At 44.0% G+C, this 23,380-nt stretch overlaps 1 protein-coding gene across 4 annotated transcripts in view; it reads left to right on the top strand.

Annotated features, from left to right (window-relative positions):
* The window catches only part of PTPN12 (protein tyrosine phosphatase non-receptor type 12), an 820,244-nt gene extending 797,080 nt beyond the window's left edge, over positions 1–23,164 (top strand). For 2 of the 4 annotated variants that reach the window (XM_069628048.1, XM_069628046.1), the window contains one exon: positions 21,910–22,104. In XM_069628048.1, the coding sequence (XP_069484149.1) occupies positions 21,910–21,971 (62 nt within the window). In that variant the 3' untranslated portion in view covers positions 21,972–22,104. Of the gene's footprint in view, positions 1–21,909 lie in introns of all 4 variants that reach the window. The other 2 variants (XM_069628049.1, XM_069628047.1) reach the window with 2 other exon arrangements.
* The last annotated feature ends 216 nt before the right edge of the window (positions 23,165–23,380 follow it).

The following is a 23,380-nucleotide window of genomic DNA, read 5'->3' as shown; positions in this document are numbered from 1 at the left end:
GCATTTCTCTGGTGCCAGAGGCCAGGCTGATGAGATCCCTGCAATGGGTTCTCAAGATGCAGTGGTTGCAGTTCTCAGGCAAGATGTTGGATCCCATTCAGATTCCACTCTCGGTCTCCCAGGATCCTTTGTGGTGGGCCAATGAGGGGAACCTGATGAATGGGGAGCCGTTTTGGCAACCGTGGCCAGAGGTGACTGTAGTGATGGCTGCTTCCCTAACAGAATGGGGAGCTCATGCCACAGACTTGACCGCCAGCGGTTGTTGGTCTCCGTCGGAGTCCAAACTCCACATCAACCTGTTAGAGCTGAGGGCCATCAGGCTGGCTCTGAAGGCTTTTTTGCCGTCTGTGCGGGCGAAGTGTCCTGATCATGACGGACAACACAGTGGCCATGCATTACCTCAACAAAAAAGGGGCGGGTAGGCTAACTCCTGTTGTGCAGAGAGGCAATGCAGCTCTGGTTCTGGGCGATCCAGCAGGAAATGTCGGTCTCTGCAGTTCATCTGGCCGGAGAGGAAAATGCGGTGGTGGACGCTCTGAGCAGGCAGAGCAGTGTCTCTCACGAGTGGGAGTTGGCTCAGGAGGTCCTTCGGGAACCCCACAAATGGATATCTTTGCCACCAGTGCCAACCAGAACTGCGAGAGAGTCTGCTCAAGGGAATTACCTCCAAGAGGAGCCTTAGGAGACTCATTCATAGTGGATTGGTCATTCCCACTGCTGTATGCGTTTCCTCCTGTCCCGTCATTCCTCAAGTGTTAAGGAGGTCAGATCCCACATGATCCTCGTAGCTCCGGATTGGGCCAGGAGAGCGTGGTACCCGGACCGTCTCGAAATGTCCATCTGCCCTCCACGCAGCCATCCCTACGAAGAGGATCTGCTCTCGTGTGGGGATGGTGGGGGTGGGGGTGTGGGATGGTGGATGGGGGTGGGGGGAGAATCTGTTTCTCTAGCCAGAGGTCAGGACTCTCAACCTTCATGCTTGCTATCTGAAAAAGTGGAGGAACAAGGGTTGGGACCTCCCAGATGATGTGATGGAAGTGTTGCTTTCGGCCAGGAGGCCAGCAACAAAATCCCTGTACCATTGGCATAGGTTTTGCGACTGGTGCAGAGGACAAAATGTTGATCCTTTTCAGTGTTCCATTCCTGTGGTTGGCTTTCTTGCTTTCTTTGGCCCACAGAGGCCTTCATGTGCGTACCATTAAAGGTTACCTGGCGGCGCTGCTTATGTTTAAGCACTCGTCTGAAGAATGTTCTTATTTTAAGATTCCTTTGATTTCCCAATTTCCTAAAGGGCTCACTAATGTATTCCCGCTGTCCCCTTTCCAGGTGCCGGTTTGGGATCTGAATTTGGTTTTGAAATTCCTCATGGGTGCGCCGTTTGAACCTTTGCACTCTTGTCCTTTGAAATTATTGTTCTTCAAGACAGTGTTCTTGGTTGCGGTTACTTCCGCTTGCAGAGTGAGTGAATTGCAGGCACTTTCATCTAAGCTGCCCTTTACTGTGTTCCACAAGGATAGGCTTCTACTCAGGGTACGTCCTTCCTTTCTACCTAAGGTCGTGTCTGAATTTCGTTTGAGCCAGAAAGTGGTTCTTCCTTCTTTCTACCTTCCTCCTCTTCCCGGTAAAGAGGAGCGACTCCATAGGTTGGACCTTAGTCAAGCTCTCAGCTTTTATATTTCTAGGATGTCCAGGGTCAGAGCGGACGATCAACTCTTTGTGGGGTATGCTGGTCACCGATTGGGCCAGGCTATTAATAAACAGACCTTGTCCAGGTGGATTATGCTCACCATTACTGAATGTTACCGTTTGGCGGGCAAGGACCCTCCTGTAGGGTTGCGAGCTCATTCCACTAGGGGCGTGGCTACTTCCACAGCCCTTCTGCGGGGAGTTCCTATTAGGAATATTTGTGATCCAGCCACATGGTCTTCTATCCACACCTTGGTTAAACATTACTCCCTGGATACTATCCATAGTCTAGATATGGCCTTTGGTAAGGCACTGCTTTATTCTGCCACCTGATTGAGTACTCTAAATTCATTTCCCTCCTCCATTTTTGGTACTGCTTTGGGAGTCTGTCAAAGATGTGGAATACGTTGGAGGACACAATCCATTTGAAGAACACGTTACTTACCAACTGGTAACGTTCTTTCGATTGGATGTTCCTCCAAAGTATTCCACATCGCCCTCCCAGCCTGCCCCTCGGGAGAATTTCTTAAGCGATTGCAGCTTACTTTTCCGCAAGGCTATGTGCAGTCAAGCAGACATTGGATATGTGCATGTCGCACGTTATGGAGGAAAAAGAAACTGCGTCCTATTTATAACATCCGGTCACGTCGCCCTTGGCGGAGGCCTTCGAGGGACTTCGACATAGGACGACCTCTGCCGAAAAAGTTTCCGAAGTACACAGCTGTGGACATAACATGTCAAAAGATGTGGAATACGTTGGAGGAACATCCAATCGAAAGAACTTTACAAGTTGGTAAGTAACTTGTTCTTCTGTTGTACTCCAGGGCACAATATAAAAAGGGGTTTCAGAGTTTCAACCTAAATGACAGAACCTACATAAATTAACAGGACGTTTCTTTCTCAAAAAGAGAATCTCACTTGTATAAGATTCAGCCCGATTCTCATGAAAGTTCGCATTACTCAGCCGTAAGAAGATGGAAGGGTGCATCTATGTTTATTCTCCCTGTAGAGTTCTCCAAATAAGTTATAAAGGCACCTCTTATCGCATGTGTTGCACCAATCAGCATCATAGAATTTCTTTTTACAGCAATCTGCTTATTAATTAATAAGTCCATGTTTATATTTAGATTCACAAGTTCCCTCCCACATTTACGTTTAAAATGTGCAAGACATCCAAAGGGACAGAACTCCATCTTTTGCCCAAGCAAATATCACAAACTATTACACTCTGCCATGATGAGCTTCCTGTATAACGCAAAGGTTTTCCACATTACTATGCTCTTTATAGATACTAGCCCCAACTCACAGAGAAGCATAATCCTGGGCACACAGGCAAATGTAATACTTTCCTCCATTTTCATTCTTCCAATTTTGTAAAGTCAATTCAGAAAACAAGTTAGTGTCAAAACCAGGCAGCATATCAACCGAGACTTCGACCGTTGCATTTCCCATTAGGGACATATATTGGAACACAGCCACTGTGCACAGGATATATGAACATATATACGTCACAATGTCGAAATGTTATGTGATCATTGCCAGTATATGACCACAACCCATTACACTACGGGACTCATTAGCTGCACCATTCGGGCATTACCAAGAATCAACCTTGCCATGAGAAAGACACCTTTTTGTCCAAACACGTGTAGGCTGAAAAGGAAGATTTGTGACACATAGGAATTAAATTGTAGCTTATCAAGCTCTTCGCAATACTTGTATTGATTGTAATTGATTTAACAATTGAAGTGTCATTGCACTCAACTATTCAGGCTAGCACAATTATCCAGAGCCATACGCTTTCTTTTCTATTGTTTGAGGTTGTAAGTGGAGACTCAAGGCTCTGGTGGTGCACAGAGCATTACCTTATTCTAGGACACCCAGCGCACTACATGTCGGATCTACTCCCCTTCTTTCAGTCTCAAAACCATGTAACGAAGGAGGTAGGATTTTCTAGTTAGAAAAGGTAACCAGTGGGGTCAACGTAAACCAACAGTATTTCCTGGCAAAGCAAAACATTTGTGCCCCAAATTGTGTTCCTTTTCGCCATCAAATTGTCCTGTATAGTTGCTCAATACATTGCTTTAGCTAGCGTAAAACCCTTAACTGATTGAACTGCCAGCTTTACTTCACTGAGAAACCAATAAAAATGAATACCCCTCATCCCAGTTTCATTAAAACATAGGGTCTTCAATTTACAATCAATTTGATCTCAGTGGTATAATCATAAAAACAGTTCAGCCAACATTGCAGGCCCACTTGGGTTCTGTCCATGAGTAAGCGATCCTCTGCATATCCGAGCCATGAACACTTTATATTACTCATTTTTGGTTTTACAAAAGAAATTGTCCAACGTTTCCCCCCCAAGTGAGATATACCATTTAAAGAGGCAGGGAGCTAAAACGCAACCCTGCCTCAATTTAAAGGTGAGCTACGATCATTGGGAGATAGTAAGTACTAATTAAAAGGCATAACAAGACCTTGCAAGTTGGAATTACCTCACAGACTGACCCCTGCAAGTCCAATCTCACTCTAGGCCTCGTGTCATTGTGTATATGCACCAAAATAGTTGATGGAGCTAGAAGCTTCCAATTTTTAAGCTTTGCCCCAAGTCGGTGCCTATCCACCATATTGAACGCCATGGATAAGTCTGCACTTGCAACATAGAGTGGATCTGCACCTTTAAAGCCTCCCTGTTCAAGAAGCCTATTAATCACTACGCTGTTGGCGTCCGTTCCAATGCCCCCCCCTAAACTCTGCCTGAAATGTAGAGACGTTTAGTTTCTACAATCTATTCAACCTCTTTTAAGAGCAGGATCAAAAACACTTTGCTCTGTGTCCAGGAGGGCAATCGGACATTAGCTACTTTGCGATAGACCATCTCAATTTTTAAATATGGGGACTATAAAGGAAACCTTTCAAGAGTCTGGGATAGGTCTGGATATCGTTGCTTTTTAAAAAGTGCAATAATAAGGCAAGAGCCCACAGTTCTGGTACAGCTTTCATTAGCTTATTACATAGCCCATTCAGACCTGGGGCACAAGAATCCGAGCAGGAACGTAGCAATCACTGAATGGGCACTGGAGAAATCAATTTCCCAGACACCCTCATAACTAGTCTCAAGCCTCCACAGAATTCTTCTTATAAAGCACCTCAAAATGGGAGGTCCACTCAGACTTGGCAATAGGATGTCTCCAAACCTGTATCTCAAAGGCATTTTGTTTTTGGAACAAGGCCAAAGGTTTGTACTGGAAATGGGGGTAGAGCACTAGAATATACAGATCACTACGCTGATCATGATGGTTGGGAGTGGGTCCTGCTGCCAGTGAGAGATTTTTGGGAGACGGTGCTCTTCCATCTCAGCGAGTTATAATTTTTGGTCTTTGTTAAGAACCCCGTTCACCTTGGCGCCAGAAAACTGGTAATATTGGTTGTGACTGGACTTAAATTGTCAAGCAATAAATTAATCCTGTCACTTGTTTCAAGGGTATAACAGTGATTTATTACACCCTTAAAGCCGACACGGGGTTCAACCAAACATGGGTCTTTTCAAGGCATGTGTGTTATATGTGGTGATGTTGTGAGCTCTTTAACTTCTTTAAAGCAACCTGGCGGGCCGCGGCACAAAGATGAGCGGTCACTGTGATCTTTTGATGAACGATTTGAATACAAAATCATTCCGTTTCCTGTGAACCCAAATGTTCATTAGGGGCGTTGGTTGTACATGGCTTTTAGCTCAGACAACATTGCTGGGAGTCAGGACCATTATTCTTGTGCTTTTGAGGATTGCTTGACTAAGGCACCCACTTTCCTCATATCTTTCCCTCCTTGCCTGAAACCCTTGGAGAACCAAAACCAAAGATCCCATCCTTCTGGATCAAGTCTCCTATGCTCTTCTGGGTATCTCCACCGGGATGTAGCATGGCTTGGTCTTCAGTCATACCCCATTGCTCTCAGGGATTCCACTTCCTCAAATAAATGCCCAAACAGCTCTTGGTGGAATTTTAAGGGACACTGTATCTGTTCTTTGCTCATCAAAGAGCTCCACAAGCTGAATGTCCTTAGTGGAGATCAAACCTAAATGGAGGAATTTCATTTAGCAGAGGCAATATTTGTTCAAGTTTATACTATATTCATACCCTTAACAGACCCAGAATGAATTCTAATGTAACAAATGGCCACACAATATCCCCATTAAGGTCTGTTTTCCAAAATGCTCTTTCCCTTGACCCAACCTTGTCTGAGAACCCACTGCTGTGGCATCTACTCTATATTTTCTCTGTGGCTGGTTAGATATGCACAGAGGGCCCACAATCTTACTAGAAAGTTCCATAATTTTGCAAATACTATAGGAGACAGGACCCTGGCTATTTCCATGGAGATATGGCAGATTGTAACACCCCCGGCCAGACTGTGAGGATCACCTATATGGTGAAACCTAGTTGTGGTTTCCTTATTAACGCAAACACTCCCTTCTCCAGTGTGTATCCCCCTGAGATGTACCCGATTAAGACTCAGCCCATAACACAATGTCCTCTCATGTCTGTATTCCCATGGTGCATTTCTGTCCGGGCCCGACGTTCGGCCTTGCTACCAGGCATGTCTGTATACTGACATCATGCTTACAAATACCTAAAGGACCTGGACAGAGTCCCGGAATACCACCTGTGGACAATAATCATCCTGCCTTTCAATGAGCCTGTAGAAGGGTCACTGATCGACTCGCTTTGTTCAAACGCATCACACTCAACTGCTTGACTCTCACATTTTCTCCACCCCTTTGCCCTGTATTTGCAGTTTATTCGCTCAAGATGAGCCATTTTATACACGCAATTAGCACTGCAGCCAGGTGAACCCTTTTAGCATACATGCTCAGTTTGCATCCCGAGATCACTTCTCTTTGACTTGGTCATACAATAAGCGTTCTAGGACCTGAATTGATCCCTAGGAAGATGTTGGTCCGAGAGTTTTCCTCCCTCTCCGGCATGGAAGCTTGTGTTCCAATTCCTAAAAATACCTGGAAAAAGTCCGTCTTTGATTTATCTTGAATGGCCGGCTGCAATTCAACACCATTTGCTTTTGAATTAGATAGAATCGCATACTGTTTTTTTTTTTTCTTTTTCTATGTAGCTAGCGTCGCGGCTAATTCTGTAGTGTGAAGTGAACGTACAAAGGTGCATGAATTACTTCTGTTTGATTTAGATTTGACTTATCTTCTGGACGCCTCACGAAGAGAATGTACATCCTCTCCCAATCGGAAAAAGTTTTGAGCAAGTCCTTCATCCCAATCTCAGCACCGTACATTTCCGTGTCTGTTTCTTGAGAGGCTTACATACAGCGATTGAGACTTTCTGAATAAGTTGTAGATATCCTACTCTCCCCCTACAGGCCGGCTACCAAAGCCATTTACAAATGCAGCTGGAAAACGTTTTGCGCCTGATGCAGAGAGGCATCTGGATCCCAGTGGTTGCTCTACTGGTACAGTCTTGTAGGTTTCTCTTGCTCAGAGTGGATCAAATCAGCACTATTCAAGTCTATCTAGCAGCTCTATGCACCCAAAAAGACACCTGAACAAAGGGGGGTGTCCATGATTAGTTTGAATATGAAATGTCAGAGGGAGACATTTCTTGCAACCGACTCCCCCCCAACCCCTTACTTACTTTCCGGCGTCGCACATTGCATTAATGCCATTCCCTTCACTTGTGTACATGGGAATTGGCGCAGCAGGGTCCTTTTTTTATAATTTGTTTTCTACCTTCTCATTTTGGTTGCGGGTAGTATCCACGCACCCCTTGTTCACTATAATGGAATCAATTTTATGTCCTCTTCATTATCCTTCCAAAGAGGAGGAACAATTGCACCAACTGGATCCTAAAAGGGCTTTACATTTTATGTTGATAGATCCAGGGAATTCACGAAGGGTGATAAACTGTAGCCTTCACAAGTGCCAAACGGGGTGCTACAATCTCCAAACAAACCTTTTGCAGATGGATCATATTCTTCATTTCTGTGTTCTAATCTGACAGAAAAAGAATCTCTGAATGCACTCCACCAGCGGTATGGTGGCACTGTGCTCTATAGAGGTGTCCCTGTTCTTGATATTTCAGGCAGCCTCATGGGCTTATTGATGCACTTTCTCTGGACTCCATGGCCTCGCAGGATACTACATTTGGATTAGCAGTCCTCCAATGTTATTTAGTTTGATTGGGATGGTCTTCACTCTCTTTCCAACTCTGGTTATAAGGGCATGAGTATGGGAGTCTGTTTCAAGATGAGGAATCTGAAATGATGCTAACCATTCACAATTACTTCGCTATTGTAAAGTTCTTTCTGAAGAATGGCTACTTTGATTCCTCATCACCCTCCCACCTAGCCTACATTCAAGAGAGCACTGTTGCCTGAATATTTGACAACCCTATACCCTATTTAGTTCCACAACTGTTCCCTCAGCTGCTGAACACGGAATGAAAAAGGGTGAAACTGAGATCATGGAGTTTGGCGTGACCTAAATATACCAATGGGTGGATGTCATAATTTTCAGATGTGAGCAGTGATCCGCCAGAGTTTGCGCTGAGGCACATGATGTGCCTTACTGGGGAATGTTACCAATGCCAGCTGCCACCGGCCAGGGTATATGTAAAGATGAGGTGTCAGTGGGAGTAGCCAACCAAAAGAAGTAACATATACAGGTCAGTCACGTTCTTTGGTTCAGGGCCCATGCGCACACATGGTCATAGCGTACACTGACTTCTCCCATCCGCCGCGCCCAACAGTCCTATTTTTCTTGATGAAAGGGCATACTCCCAGGAGTGTTGATGTGCGTTTTCTGCTATTTATAAAAATAAAGTTTTCTGGACACCTGTCTTTCATCCATCGTTCTATGTCGAAGATAGAACTGGGTTTTGCAGTCTGTAGGTTTTTGTTTATTTGTATGGCGCACCTGACCCGGGGGTATCTGGGCGCCTTTACACATGCATTACAAGAATATTTTCAACTTTAGTTACGGCCTAACCTGGAGAAGGTTCAGAGTCTGGTTACCGGATGGTACAAAGGAAATACAGTAGACACAAATTCAAATGATACAGATGCAGGAAAGTGCAGAGTAAAACACAGGTAATATAATAAACACACATATTCACAAAAATTAGGATATGTATATAAAGTTATGTACAGTTATGTAGCTAGCGGGAGAGGTTTCAAATCGGTCTGGAGGTCCGCAGCGTTAAGTTCCAGGTGAGTTGGACTAGTGCTAGCATTGGGCGTCATTAGTTGTGCGCCATTTTATGATGTTGCGCCTGAATAGGTAGAAAGGTTGGTTGGCACGCAGAGGGGTGGGTAGGGCATTCTAAGCCTGGGCTGCCACGACCGAGAAGCTGGTCCCTCCTGCCTTCTTTAACTTAAATCTGGGTACTACAAGTCTTGCTGAATTGATGGTTCTAGTGGGGCGGGTCGAGGAGTGGCTGTTAATTCTCTCAGATAGGTAAGTGGTTAAGGCATTTATGCGTAAGGCATAGGGTTTTAGCAGGATTTTAGCTCTAGTATTGAGCCTTTAGGTGTGTCTTCTTACATGAGGGATATGTTCTCTCCTGGGAATACCAAGAACAGCCCTTAAGGCATTATTTAGCAGTGTTTGGATTTTGTAAAATGAGGTTTTTATTGGCCCCTAGATAGAGCATTACAGTAATCCTGCATGGTCCTATTATTCAGGAATGATTTGATCCAAGTAATGGCACTCTGTGGAAGTGTTGCCGAAATTAGATGGTTGCAGAGGACTTGGTGGTCTACCAAGTCAAACGCCGCCAAGAGGTCAAGGAGTAATAGTAGGGCTGTTTTACCTTTTTGTCCTAGAGTTCGTCGATCTGCGTTTTTAGATCAATTAATGCTCTCTGTGCTGTGTCGGGGTCTGAAGCATGATTGGCAGACGCCAGGTAAATGGTTGGACTCTAATCCTGAATTTGAATGTATGCCATTTTATCGAGGATCTTAAGTAGAAACGGTACTGTGGTGATGGGCTTGTAGTTGGTTGGGATGGAGGGGTCTACGGTCTGTTTTCTCAAAAGGGTAATGACCAGGATGCCTTTAGGTTGCAGGGGACAGTGCCTGAAGTGAATGATGAGTTGATACGTTCAGTGATGAATGGTGAGGGGTCTATAACGGCATCTTTAATGATCTGTGCTGGACAGCTGTTACCTTGGCAGTTGGAAGGTTTAAGAAAGAATAACTTTTTCCAGCTCATGGATAGAAACTTGTGAGAATTTGAACTGATTCAAGGGTAGATTTGTGGCTACTGTAGATGAGCTAGGTTTGTCTGTACTGGGTATAGAGGCTTTTTTAACTGCAATTTTATTTTGGAGTAGTGTAATTTTGTTCTGTAAGGCATTCTGTATGCTAGTTCACCAGGGCTTGTCCTTCTTGCAGTCATTTGAGGGATGGGGGCTTCCAATTCCCCGAGTATGGTAAATAATTCTCTAGTACTTGAGCTGGCTTTATTAATCATGTCATTATAGGATTCTTGTTTGGCATTAATGATTTCTTTTTTTATACGTGGATGCTAAGTTAATCAGGTTGGTTTTATTTTCCTCAGAGGGGCTAGCTTTCCACAGGGCCTCCAGTTTCTTTTTCTTTTCTCAGATTTTAGATTGGGTGTGAACCATGTGTTTTAGTGTACTTTTTGTTTACTTTTCCTTATCTTAAGTGGTCCAATTTGGTTAAGGGCTTTTGTCATAGCGCCATTGTATGCCTCTATCAGGTTATCCGGGCTGGTAGTTAGGAAGTAAATCAAGAATTGGTAGTATAAGTGGAATGATTTTATCTGCCGTCATGTCCTTTTTGTTCCTTGTGGGGAAGGGATGGTGCAGTAGTCCTAGACTTTGGTTTGGGGGTGGTGGCTGGCATGGTGAAGGAAATCGGGTAATGGTCTGTTATAGATGTGAAGGCTGTGGTTTTTATTTTTATTATGAGTAGCTTGGGTCACTTTGTGTAAACCAGTGTTCCGTTAATACGTTAGCAATGGATAGGGCTTGGTCATCATTGGTGTAATTGAATCCTAACTCGAGATCCCCCAGCACAATTATTTGTGAGGTCAATTTGTTATTCTCAGAGGAGGGCCGAGAGGTGCTCTTCAAATGGTCCAATGGGTCCAGGTGGTCGGTTGATGAGATGGATTGTAAGGTTATCTTTATCGGAGATGAGGAGCTTAGCTGTGAGTAGTTCACATGAGTTTGTATCTGGGGAGGGTGTGATTCTCAAGGCCAAATCTGATGTAGCGATGCGAGCAATACCGCCACCTCTGGCGCTAATTCTGTCTTCTCTGATAATGTCAGTTGTCTGGGATGGCTGGAGGAAGGCCAGGGCCAGCGGCCACATGGAGCCAGGATTCAGTTATAGTGAGGAAGTATAGTTCTCGTTAGTGATCAGGTTTACTATTTCTGTTGTGTGTGCTACTGGAGATCTAGCGTTGAGTAGGGCACCTCTGAGATCTGGGTGCTTTGTGACACTGTGGGGTCTTTATTGTAGTTTGTGTGCTGGCAATTTGTTGTGGTGGGTATGGTGGGTGAGATGGCTTGGTATGTGTTGGGTAAGTGGGGGGAGGTGCTAGGTAAGTGTGCATTTTTAATGTGATTCGGGTTACCACTGTAGTGTTTATACCTCTGTGGTGCGATTGGGTGTATTTGATGGGTAGTTCATGGAGTTTGGATAGTCTGGCTCGGAGTCTCAGGTTTCTGATGGGGGGAGTGCAAGGGAGATTGGTTGAAGGAATATTGTCCCGGGAGGATAGCTCAGCGGCAGCGTGCGCGTCTTGGAAGCAAGACAACACGAAGCAACAGGTTCGATCCCCGGGTCCGCGCTTAGAAACCTCTGGGTGTTTAAGCGCGTTATAAATACGTAACTAAGACAAAAAAAAATACGCAACTAAGAAAAACAAACAATTCCTGTAACAGCGCCTCGATGCCTGCGGGCTGTGTGAGCGCTTTATAGATGTAAAATAAAATAAAAACAATGCATGCCTGGGGAACATGTTCCGAAGGCTATAGAGTTTTATGGTGTTGGCTGGCCAATATGTGGTAAGGAGATGTTGGACGGTAAGGGTGGGGGCTATTTCTAGCTGATCTAGGTACTTTTATGAGATTATTATAATTTGAAGATAGTATGGATGCTTCTGCGCTCCACAATAGTGGTATGTATGGTAGAGTAAGCAGTATACCTAAGGGGGCGTACATGATAGGAGGTACTGCATACAATGGTTAATACCAGGTGCTGGTGATATAGTTAGGTGCGAGATGAGCAGCTTAGGGTACTAGGTAATAAGGCTAGTATGGCAGTTTTCAGAATGACATTTTTTGACAATTAGGCGGCAGGAGTGTGAATTACAATGATTGTGGTCAGGTACGCAACAATCACGCTGAACATTGGTATGACAGTTGACTGTATGGGCCTAGCTTACATTGATCGTATTTCAGTTAATAAACATGTGCCAATCATTTGGGGTCATTTGGGCTTCTTGATCATTGTAGAATGAATAGGTAGTGATATGAAAGTGGGTTATCAGTGAATGCCAATCATAGCCTATAGCGACAATTATTTGTTAAACCATAGTTAACTTATCATAGTGGTCAAAATTGCAAAGTAAACATCTGGCAGCAAACAAAGGGTAAGTATCAACAAAAAGGGTATGCTGCCGGCGTTGCGCCTATGTTGTCACATAGAAGAGAGTGCAAGTCCGATGCAGGGACTATAGCTAGGATAAATACCTACAGGAAGGCTATTGTGAGGATAACAGTAATGGCGGCTTTAACTTAAAGTTAACATTGTAGTGGTAGTAACGCTAATTAGGTTGGTTGCAGGCTACAGTAGCGCGCATATACACAAAAACAGGTTACAGCATTTAGTAGGCGATTTAAAGTTTGTGCATGCTTAAATGCAAAGTTTCCTTGTGACAATTGCAGACTGTTACAGACGGTACCATACAGTTAATGTTGGTGATCAGCTCATAAGTCTAATAGCTGAAGTTTCTTACCAAGTCGGCTAAACTGGGGGCCTGCGTCCTAGAAGCAGTGTTCATGCTGATTGACTTTGTTCTCATGTAGGTCGGGTAACGGTAGTCATTGAAGGAGTGTGGAGGGTGTGGGGCAACGGGCAGGGCAGGGAGCCGTGGCCGTATCAGCACAGACAGGCCTGTCCTGGGTTGTGCTTGCACTACTTTTTAGCACAGGACGTACTCTTTACTTGGAGTGCTTGAGTGCAGATTATCGTTCGGTGGCCTGCGCCATTTATCTCGTTGGACCAGCAAACGTTTATGTTGGGAAGAGATCTTCAGAGTAATTCCTCTGGATCACCTTGGATACAAGGTGGCTTCCTGCAGAGACCAGGAAAGCAATCAAATTTTTTCCAGGGCAGCCTAGCACAGTGATTCCTTCCTAGGAGAAGCAGAGTCCAGGAGGGACCCGCCTTGTCCTTCAGTCTGGTACAGCCGGGGCAACCCAAAGGGTGTTGAGGTTCTTTGTGCTCATGCAGAAGATAATGAGGGGCCTTGCACCTATGCATGCACTGAGGGCTCTTTAGGTTGTCCCTCTCCTCAAGGGGTCTGCTCCTTTCACTGGTGCTTGCTTCAAGGTCTGAAACTCTTCCACTGGACTCTTCCAGAGAGCTTGTCAAGTGAAGCGAGGGCCACAAATTAAAGCCAGCCTTAAAGCCCTCTATGTGCTAGTTCTCGCTAAGCAAAATAGCGGCACACCATGAGGTGGGGTCGGGCACAATCTGAACTTCGCCAGGTTCTGACTTGGCCATATCCTTTGTACAGGATTTTGGGGATTTGCCCTAGAACTCAAGCCATGAACTGAAAGCTCCTAAAGCGAACTCTAGGCCAATCGGAATCCCTTCGACTATACGGAGGGGTTCTTTCTCCCCTCATTTGGAATGGTCTCCCATTATGACTCCGGTATGGTGCAAACCGTATAGGACAACCTTATTATTTCTGTTTTTCAGATATATGGGAGTCATCCTTAACAGCAGTACTGGTATCCCGCCCATGCTTCTCCCATCACAATTGGGTTGTTAGGACTACTTTTTTGATGGTTTATGAGGTCATCCGATATGACATCCTATTTTAGGCGTCTTATAAAGAGGCTGCTCCCTTAGGCAAATCCTACTGCTACGGCTCTTCCAGCCCCTCCACTTCGGCAGCCAGCACCAGTGTATGAACCGGCACCCTTGGTGCTGCTGTTTTCTGTGCCTCTGCTGAAATGTGTGCTAGTGGTGAATACTCATCCTATAATGGTTCCTGCTGCACTGATGATCCGGTGACGGAGGAAGTACCTTAGGACCTGTTGAAGGACATCCCTTCTTCCCCTCTGGCTTTTTCAAGAGCGACTGTGGGGTGGCTGAATTCTTTGGTCCACCCACTCCTGTGAAACCCCAGATAGAACCAGGCATGTCTGTTGTGGGCAATCGGGGCTGTGGCTGGCTCCAGTGTTCTACGGGTAAATGTTAGCAGAGATTATGAAAATGCAGAGTAAACCGCATTTGTCCACTCCGATGATTAAGAAACTGAATTTGAGCTATAGGCAATTATCTTCAGACTTATTCATTTGTCGGTCCACCCAATGTAGTTCTTTTCAGTGGTGGCAGCAGCATAGTTATTTTTTAAGGTTTCCTCTGTTGCGTCTTAATCTTTGCCACTTCTTCCATTCCCCCAAAGAGGGAATAAAGGCCACTGGACTCCTTGACGAAGATTAATGGTCTCAGATGGGCCAACACAGACCAATTGTTGGTGCCTCCAATTAGCGACTCTGGAAAGAGGTAGCAGTCTTTCAAAGCGATCTTCTTCTAGGAAGACTATTTGCCAAGCTGGCCTGGCATATGCGAGAGCTATAGCACAAGATCAGTTTAAAGCCTTGGCACACCCTATAGATAGAGCGACAAGAGGCATGTGCATCCGGGAAGATGTGGTTTTTACGAGGATATACAAGACAAAATTCGGGATTTGCCCTTTCAAGCTTCAGATTTTTTATAGCTCATTTTGATGCGCTCACCAGACCAACCACAAATGGGAGCTTCATAGTTCTGTCTTACACCTAATATTTCAGTAATGGGGTATTCCCCAGTTGGACTGGTTTGCTTCGGTGAGCAAGTTGAAAGGCAGAACACTTGCATCGAGGGGCTCGGGACATCCGCTCTCTCTAGGATGATGTAATCTTTCTTTGGTGCAATCGGATGCACTGCACGCTAACTCTGATCCTTCACATTCAGAATGTGATATCCAAGTGTCACAATTCTTGCAACTCCTCCATGATTCTGATCACGCCGCACTAACTGGCCAAGACTTTGTTCTAAGACCTAGTGGCGCGAGCTTCAGAAGCTGTGATATTTTTTGGTCTTTCTAGAATTCTGAATCCGCAGAAAGGGGTGGCAATTGACCAGTCCCCTCAATCGCTGTGCTTGGTCAGTTGGTTTTTGAGACGTTAACCACGGGACACCTTGGGATGTTGCTGGATAACATAAGAATACTTCAGGTGGCCAGGAAGCCTTCCCCTCAGTCCCAGTATAGAATTAAATGACTTAGGTTTGCCATCTGTCTTTTGTTAAAGGATTGCATCCTCTCAAGTGCTCCTTGAATCACGTTCCGTTTGTCGCACCTCACAGTTTCTGGTGTACAGATCAACTCCTCTTAAACTTACCTTTCAGGTGTAGGCGTTAAGATGAATTCTTGTGACCTTTCCTTCTCTACTTCTAATCAGTTATATGGTGTCATTTTGAGGGGCTCATGAGGCTCTAGTCACTAGTGAAGTTCCGGCATGCAGCATGGGATTTAAATCTGGTATTTCCAGCAAATTCTCACAAGCCCTTGAGTTCATGGACTTTATGGATAATACGTTTGTTTCAAATGGCAGTAATGTCAGCCAGCGCTTAAGTGAAATTCAGTCCCTTCCAACTTCTGACCAACCGTTTATCACAGATAAGGTTGTCATGCACATCCAAAATTCTCAGTCTATGGTGATTTCTTCTTTTCATATTAACCAGGGCTTCCTCTCCTGGTGTACTTTCCAAACCTCCACTCTGAAGGTACTGCATAGGGTTTCCTGAAGTGGCAACAGACGCAATGATAGGGTTCTGCCAAGTAGAGGTGCACGGCATGACGGATTACAACAAGGAAGGTATAGCGTCACTGCAGAGGTTCTACACACAGCATTGACATTTTACCTTAACAGAACAGCCCTTTAGGAAGTACAGTAACAGGTTTTTCACCTTTGGAATTTCTTAACTGGGTAGGAAAGTGTAGAAGTCATTGGTTGCGCAGTGTGTTGTTGGGTGTATTTCAGAATCCTACTTGTTAGTCAAAAGTTGTCCATACACGTGCATTCAGGACTATGGCTGCACCTGTAGCATTTCAAAGGCGGATATCATGGGATTTCATGTGGAAAGAAGTTGCATGGTCCTCAGTCTGCTGTTTTCAAAAACGACTGTAGAGACACCAATAGTGCATCAGACGCTACATTTGGCCACACTTTCCTGCAGAACCTTTTTGTATAGATGATTCTTTCCACCTAGGGAGTGTGATGGCTTGCTACTTTGCCATAAATAAGAAGCTCGGGATACAGCACTTAGGAGTTAGAACATTTCTGACTAGAGTGACTACTGTACTTAGTCCACAGTGCCCTTTTCTCCATGTGCCCTTCCTCCCTCTCCCCAGAATAGAAGTTAGACAGCATGCCTAATGGTGAGGAAATAAGAACTAGCGGGTGTTGTTGGATTTCGTGATTACGCTGTGCACTGGCTACAACCCCCAAATTTACATTTGGAGGATTTTTCTGATGTAAAATTTGCTGCTATTGTCAATGGGACAGACACCCCTGGTTATGGGGGAAAGGAGACTGAGTAAAGTTGTCACTTAGGTGAGTAACTTTCTTTTTATATCTGCAACATCCATCTGCATTTTGGCGTTATTCAGCTTGTAAAGTTTGAACTTTCTGATGGGTTCAGAATGGTCTAGGTTGTTCAGTGTCATGTTTGATATCTTTGGTGGTGTTGAAATCCTTAGTAGTTGACCGGATTTTGACCTTGGTGACTGTGACTAAGCACTTGGTCTTACTTGGTCAAGTTATTGCTTGTTGATGCTCCATCTCCGTTTTAAAAGAGAAAGCAATGCTTGCTGTTTGGAAGCCACCAAAATTGTTAGCTCCCCTTGTGGTGACGATTAGTGCTGTATAGTGTTCCCTCTGCGGGTTGATCTTTTGGAAGATATTAGATGAGGAAACCTCTGCAGTGACGCTATACCTTCCTTGTTGTAATCCGTCATGCTGTGCACCCCTACTTGGCTGTAATTAGGCAGAACCCTATCATTGCGCCTGTTGCCACTTCAGGAAACCCTATGCAGTAGCACCAAGCAAGTACTGAAGTGCTACACCATCTCTCTCCACAAGCATTGCCTCTGTATCATCTCGGCACTGACAAAGGTAATACCAACACTCTTGGTTGCTTTGTCCATTCTGTGATCATTATACTTATTTGCTCCACAGTCTACAATGAAAGTACTCGTGCAGGTTTGTGATTTTGCTTGTTGCATAGAATCTGCTGACAGACTTCTGCAGTGCTCGTGTTATCCATGGGATGATCTTCTGTGCTGTTCCGAACACCATTATCGCAGCTAATATTGCCCAATTTGTGTGGCTTTTAGAAACACTCGGCTTCATATTTTTCAGGAGTCATGGTGCATCCCCTTTCATCACCATATGCCCCGATGCACTTCCACTGCAGGGCTTATTGCGCTTAACTGGGTGCCATCATTTTAGGTGGTTGCTGCCACACGGGCCCCCCTGCTCTTTTGTTGTAAATGACTCCCTACGCTTTTATTTGGTAAGACTTTTGATCCTGATATTCTGATTGATGTTACCATTTTTTCATGGGGTTTTTCATGGGGAGAAATCATTAGTGCCAGTCGGGAGGGATCTTATCTGCAGCAGCCGCTAGACATCTTTCAGTGTGGCTATCTTTGGTGCTGGAGACCATGTGCCCTATTGTAGTCTTATCAGAAAGTTACTAGTCTGCTTCTCATCCTAATGCACATTGGCACCGCTACTCCCAAAGCCTTGTGTCGGCTTAAATTGGGCCAGGCGTCACTCTTTAGGATCTTATCCTACCGTGTAATTTAGGCTGAAATATCTCAATAGCTGGCCAAGGGGACCTCCCTGGCTACTGTTCCTGTACCAGATGTTGACTCTTTCAACCATACCACTCCGCTATAGCCCTTCTCCAAGACAATCCACCATGCTCTGAGCAGCCCCTCTCCAATCTTTTCCTTGACTTCTCTTCTTCCCGGATTGTCCAAATGATGATCCTTATATTTTGATGTCTCCTTTGCACCTTCAACTCAGTTCCCTCTTTTATTACTCCTGTCTCCCCTCTTTCCTTGATGTGCTCTCTTCCCCCTACATTCCACTTCTTCTCCCTCTTTGGTGTTCTCCAATCCTCTTTTCTCCTAGACCTTTCCTCCTTGCCAATTCATGTGCTATAGTCTACCTCACACCCTCAACTCCTAACCCCATACTTTGGTCTGTCACTTTTATTTTTTAGAGTCCTTTCTTGTGAGTCTGCAAACTTCCCAGTAGAGTCCACTTGGTGAATAGGGCCTTATGTGGCTCGGTGAGAAGCATTCAGTGGAGTCCATAATCTTGGACTAGTACTTGGCATTGTAGCTGCTACAACAGTGCTGCAGATCTCCTCTTTACATGCATCCGGGCCTGTTCTTTTTTTTTTTTTTTTCTCGCACTACCATTCTCAAACTCTGCTTCAAGTTTGCACAGGCATACGTGAATTGTGGCTGAGGCAAACTATCTTCCCTTCTGACCAATTCTTGAAGCAATGGGTCTATGGCCTACCATGCCTGCAGTAAAGCAAATATTAATTTTCTTTTCTATGGCAAGTGCTTTTGAAGGGCTGAAGGTAATATCACCCCGTGAGAGTGACACACTTGCTCCCTCCGCCAGGCAAGCAGTATACCCTACAGGTGGTGGTATGTTTTTTCCCCCCAACATCTGAGAAGGGGCTCACTGGGACTGAGCCACCTCCAGAGGTTGGGGTTCCTTCTTTATAGAAAGGAGGCCCGGGGTATCAGAGTTGGCGCTTACTCATTGGAACAAGGGGAGGGTCGTGTTTTCCACATTGGTCGTTTTGGAGTATCCCTAAGAATTCTAGCTTGGGTCCTTGTTCCTGAGCCAATACTTCTCATGCCTGATCACATTGCGGTTTGACCATGAATGGCAATAGACATTCAGGTTCTGGGGCGGGGGGGGGGGGGAATTCCTGAACTTTTTGATGGACTGGGAGCTTGGTGGAGGGGTGTCCTCCCCTTTCTTGATTAGGGGCCTGTATCAGTTGGTGACACTTGAGCTCCAAGTTCACCAAAGGCTCATCCCTCAACCTAAAACATGGGACTTAATCGCAACAGATTTGACCGTCAAAAATATCAAAGACCATTGTTTTTTGTAATTTGTTTGAGACATATGGACGTGACTAAACAGACTATCTCAATATGTCTTTTATCAATGCTGCTAACCTAGCCTTTTCAGGAAATTGCTACTTCTACTAAAAAGAGGGGCTTTCAAAGGCATTGCCTAAGGGTGTCGCTAGTCAAGAGATATGTAAAGGACTCTGCGTTCTGGTCATATTTTCTCCCAACAGTGTCTTTTACTCTGCTTCTAGGACTGAGCCTTTGTTTGGAAGTGTGTGGTCAATATTCTTTCTGCTTGGGATGAATAAAACAAAAATAATCATCTGTAGAAAATAACCTTTAGGAGAACAGTTTGCTCTCTGTTTGAACTTGGGTTTCGATGTTGTGAAAAACCAGAGGTTGTTTCAATGCCTAGACTCTGGGGATCCCTTACTAAGGTGGCTGAGGCATGGCCATCACCTTTGGATCCAGAGCCTGTGGGATGGACAAGTGCGGAGGGTCACCTGGGTGAGTGGGGGAATGCCCGATGGCAAGACAGGGTATCCCCCCACCAATTTCCATATACCCCTTTCAGTCCTATTTTATAGGACATTCCAACTTCCGCAGATCTCCGCCCCATCTCTACACAAACACTGAGCTGTGGAAGAGGAGACCTCAGGCTAAAGGGAGTACCACCCATGCAATACATTGGACATGTCCCACTAATATCAGGCAGGATCAGGCACTTGAACTTAAATACGAACACCTGGTACCTATTAGCTCTCCCCGCATGGTTAAAAGGTGGAACACTGAGACGCACTCTGAGCAAGGCCATGCACGAGAAGGAGCAGTTCTTCAGGGCAGCGGCAAAGCAGAGGGACAGGCAGAGGGATGGAACCGAGGTAAGGCGAAACCTTGGACACCCTGGCGAGAGAATTACCGCCAAATGGCCTTGAATGTTGCGCAGGAAGCCCAGTTGGAGAGAAGAGACAAACCTCTTTTGTGTTTCAAGGATAGCAGCCACCCTCCCGGGTGAAGTTCAGAGTTTGGTAGGCGCAGCAGCAGGTATGGTATCAGCCTTGACTTAGAATCAAAGCCACAAAAGAGGAAAATTAATTAACAAAGCCAGTGAGTTGATGAAAACAATGAATGTCCGGTCTGTGTTAAATGAAACTTGACGGCAACGTTATCCGATGAATGAAGGTTGCGGGTGTGCCGATGAGACGCAAGAGAAAGCAAAGCATTGTAAAGAACTGTAAATTAAAGCCACAAAGTAACAGTGATCTGGCGAAAGATTGCCCAGTCAAAAGTCTCTGTGAAATGTCTGCCATAAAAGTGGCGGGAAGAGAAAGAAACTGAGCAAGATTTGAACTGTTAAGTTTGATCCTGGCAGAGGGCAACCTGGATGTGAGAGATCTTTGAACTTTGAAATAAGTATGGTGCTCGAAACGTTTACCAAAATGCCTTGGTGTAGGAGAAAAAAAGTAACGTTTGAGGAAAGAGTAAGTGTCAAAGTGGCCATGCTGAGGTAAGAGTAAAAGCTTTGCCGTTCCGAAAGTCTTCGACAGCGGAAGGAAAGTGAAAGGGGGCTCGAGCCCAACAGAGGGAAGACTATGAAGGTGTGATTGAAACTTGGAGAAGGGAACCCCCACAAAGGCTGATTGAAAGGTTTGAGCCCGGCAGAGGGAAGCCTGTACTGAATTGTGGTAACAATTTATTTTGTTGAACACTGATATGCTAAAAGGTGACCTGGGCTGTAGTGAGAGAAATCCAAGAGATCCAGTGGATGAACTAGTGAGTTTTCGTGTAAGGCCAAGTGGGCCCTGGTCCACGAAACAAACTGCATCCTTGTGTCCGAAGCCAGAGTGTCGCAAGGTCCAAGTGTGCCACCTTACCCTGTGCTACAAAACATGGGTAAGGGAGTTTACTCAGCCATACAACACTGAATTTTTTTTCTTTTTGCATTACACATTCCCTTTACACATTTATTTTATTAGAAAAAGGGCAGGCATTGTTTATTAGTATAGTCCATTTTATTTTTAGGGCTGTATTTTTGTTTCGTTTGATGGTCGAGAATACTCGCATCTTAGTTCTAAGGCAAGATGGGAGTTTTCCAAACCCTTTTAAACCACCAATAAAGGTTTTGAAACCTGCAGCTCTCGTCAGTATCTAGTAGTGATACCATGCCTCCCTCACAACATATACAGTCTGCCTGGTCTCAATTATTTGGGGAAGGCACCAGATCCCTCTAATGGTAAGTAGCTATGAACCTGGGAAAATAGACCTAGAAGGGTGTGTATGTAGATTCTGTGTAGCACATACTCTGTCCCTTGATAGCACCACAATTCAAGAAGAGGTTTCTGCAGAGAAAACAAGTATTGGTTGCAAACAATGAGACCTCTACTAGCTTATTCTACCCATAAGTACTCTCAATAAATCTACCTGCCATCATTACCCTTAGCTTTAGGGGTGGTCTGGGCTGTTTTCTCTGAAAGGAAATCCTTTAAAAACTGGAGTGCAGCTAATTATTGCACTGATACAATGTAAGGAAAGTAGATGCGAGAATTGTATCCACAAACAAATCTGAGAAACGTGTACCTTTACAATATAAACATATTATTGTGTGCCTTTCAATGGAAAAGATAAACCTGCATTTAAACCGATTAGATAGCATGCATAAAACATTAAATCTGTGCCAAGTAGAAGTTTTTCTGTCACCATAGACTGTATTTTAGCCATATGTTAGGAGATAACTGTGAACCTCGTTTTTTCAGCCCGTTTTATTTTTTTCACTTTAGGCTTCAGCAATCGTTGTGGAAAACCTAGAGGCCCGAGAGAGCCGCCCTCAGAATGGACATGATGAAAAAAGCAAGAGATGTTAATTCATACTGGAATCTTAAAGTGCCACTGAAACTATAGTATTCCGTATTTTTTGTTGTTAATGTTGACTAACACAAAAAAAACTGCAGATTTAGCTACCTGCAGCCGATTTCACTAACTACGCAATGGTACATTTTTTAATCTATATCTCACATGTACCATAAATATTGTTCCAAACTGTGGATTCTAGTATAAAATCGTAAGATTTACTTGCTGGGACCATTTACCTGCCTTATAGAAAACTTAGGGGAAAAAGTATTACATATGGTTTATTTTGTAACTTTATAAAGTATTATTGCCTTAATGTCTTTTAACCCTGTTACACGCTGCTTTTAGACATATGTTAATATAGTGAGACTTTTATGATAGAGTTTATGGACTACTTTTGGCATCTTTTATTTGATATGTATGCATTGTTTTGTATATGTATAGGGACAGCAGATATACTGTATAATTTGAGAATGTTGCGTTCGTACAATATTATTAACAGAAGATGTAAGAAATCTCTGCATGGTCTAAAATCTATGTACCTTATTTGTAAATTATTTGCCCTGCAATTTTAGACACTTATTTCAGATGTTTTCTCTTTGTTGAACAAATGCAACCAGTGCTGCAGGTTTGCAGGGATAAAGATTGTAATACATTTTGTAAATTGTAAGCAAAAGGTTATTTTTATATTATATAATGTTTAATTGTCAATACTAAATTTGTCCTAGTTCAAGGAGATTCAGTAAGTGCCTTGGAACAATATTGAATTCTCTTAGTCTGTTACTTTAATGGTTCAGTTATCTGGGATTATAAGAGTATCAAACATCTGTACATGTAAGAAATTGGCATGCCAGTATAAAAAAGAAATTTAAAGTTTGGTTTTCCTTTTTCCATATGATTGATTGACCTTGTTTAACACTCGCCTGCCTTTTATGCCCTAAAGATTAACAGTGGCAAAAATAAGGTTATTTTTTTAATGGAAAAACCTTGTGATAAAAAGAACTGACGGTCCACACTGAAAAAGAAAAGATGATTTCTGCCAAGTCTGTATATATTGTACAAAAGTTGGATATTGCTTAATTTGTTTGACATGTTTTCATATCGTACCATAAGATCGATATATATTGACCAAATATTATACATGCAAAGTATGAATAAATTCACTACTGATGTTTCATAATGCAATTTGAGAAGTGTACTTTTGGTTAGTATACCTATTTCAGTGACAAGGGAACGAACCAGAATAGGAAAGACTTGAGCTTTCTTTATGAAGAGAATAGAAATTCTGAGTTTTGCCAGAAACTGTTTTTTTGCTTATCACATATAACCTACATGCTTAGGGGGGAAAAGACCTATTTGGGTTACAAATCAATCAATCTAATACTTATATTGTGCACTGTC

The sequence above is a fragment of the Ambystoma mexicanum genome, chromosome 12, assembly GCF_040938575.1.
Source record: "Ambystoma mexicanum isolate Mex_15411 chromosome 12, UKY_AmexF1_1, whole genome shotgun sequence".
NCBI classification, from domain to species: Eukaryota; Metazoa; Chordata; class Amphibia; order Caudata; family Ambystomatidae; genus Ambystoma; species Ambystoma mexicanum.
This window is presented reverse-complemented; position numbering and strand designations above follow the sequence as displayed.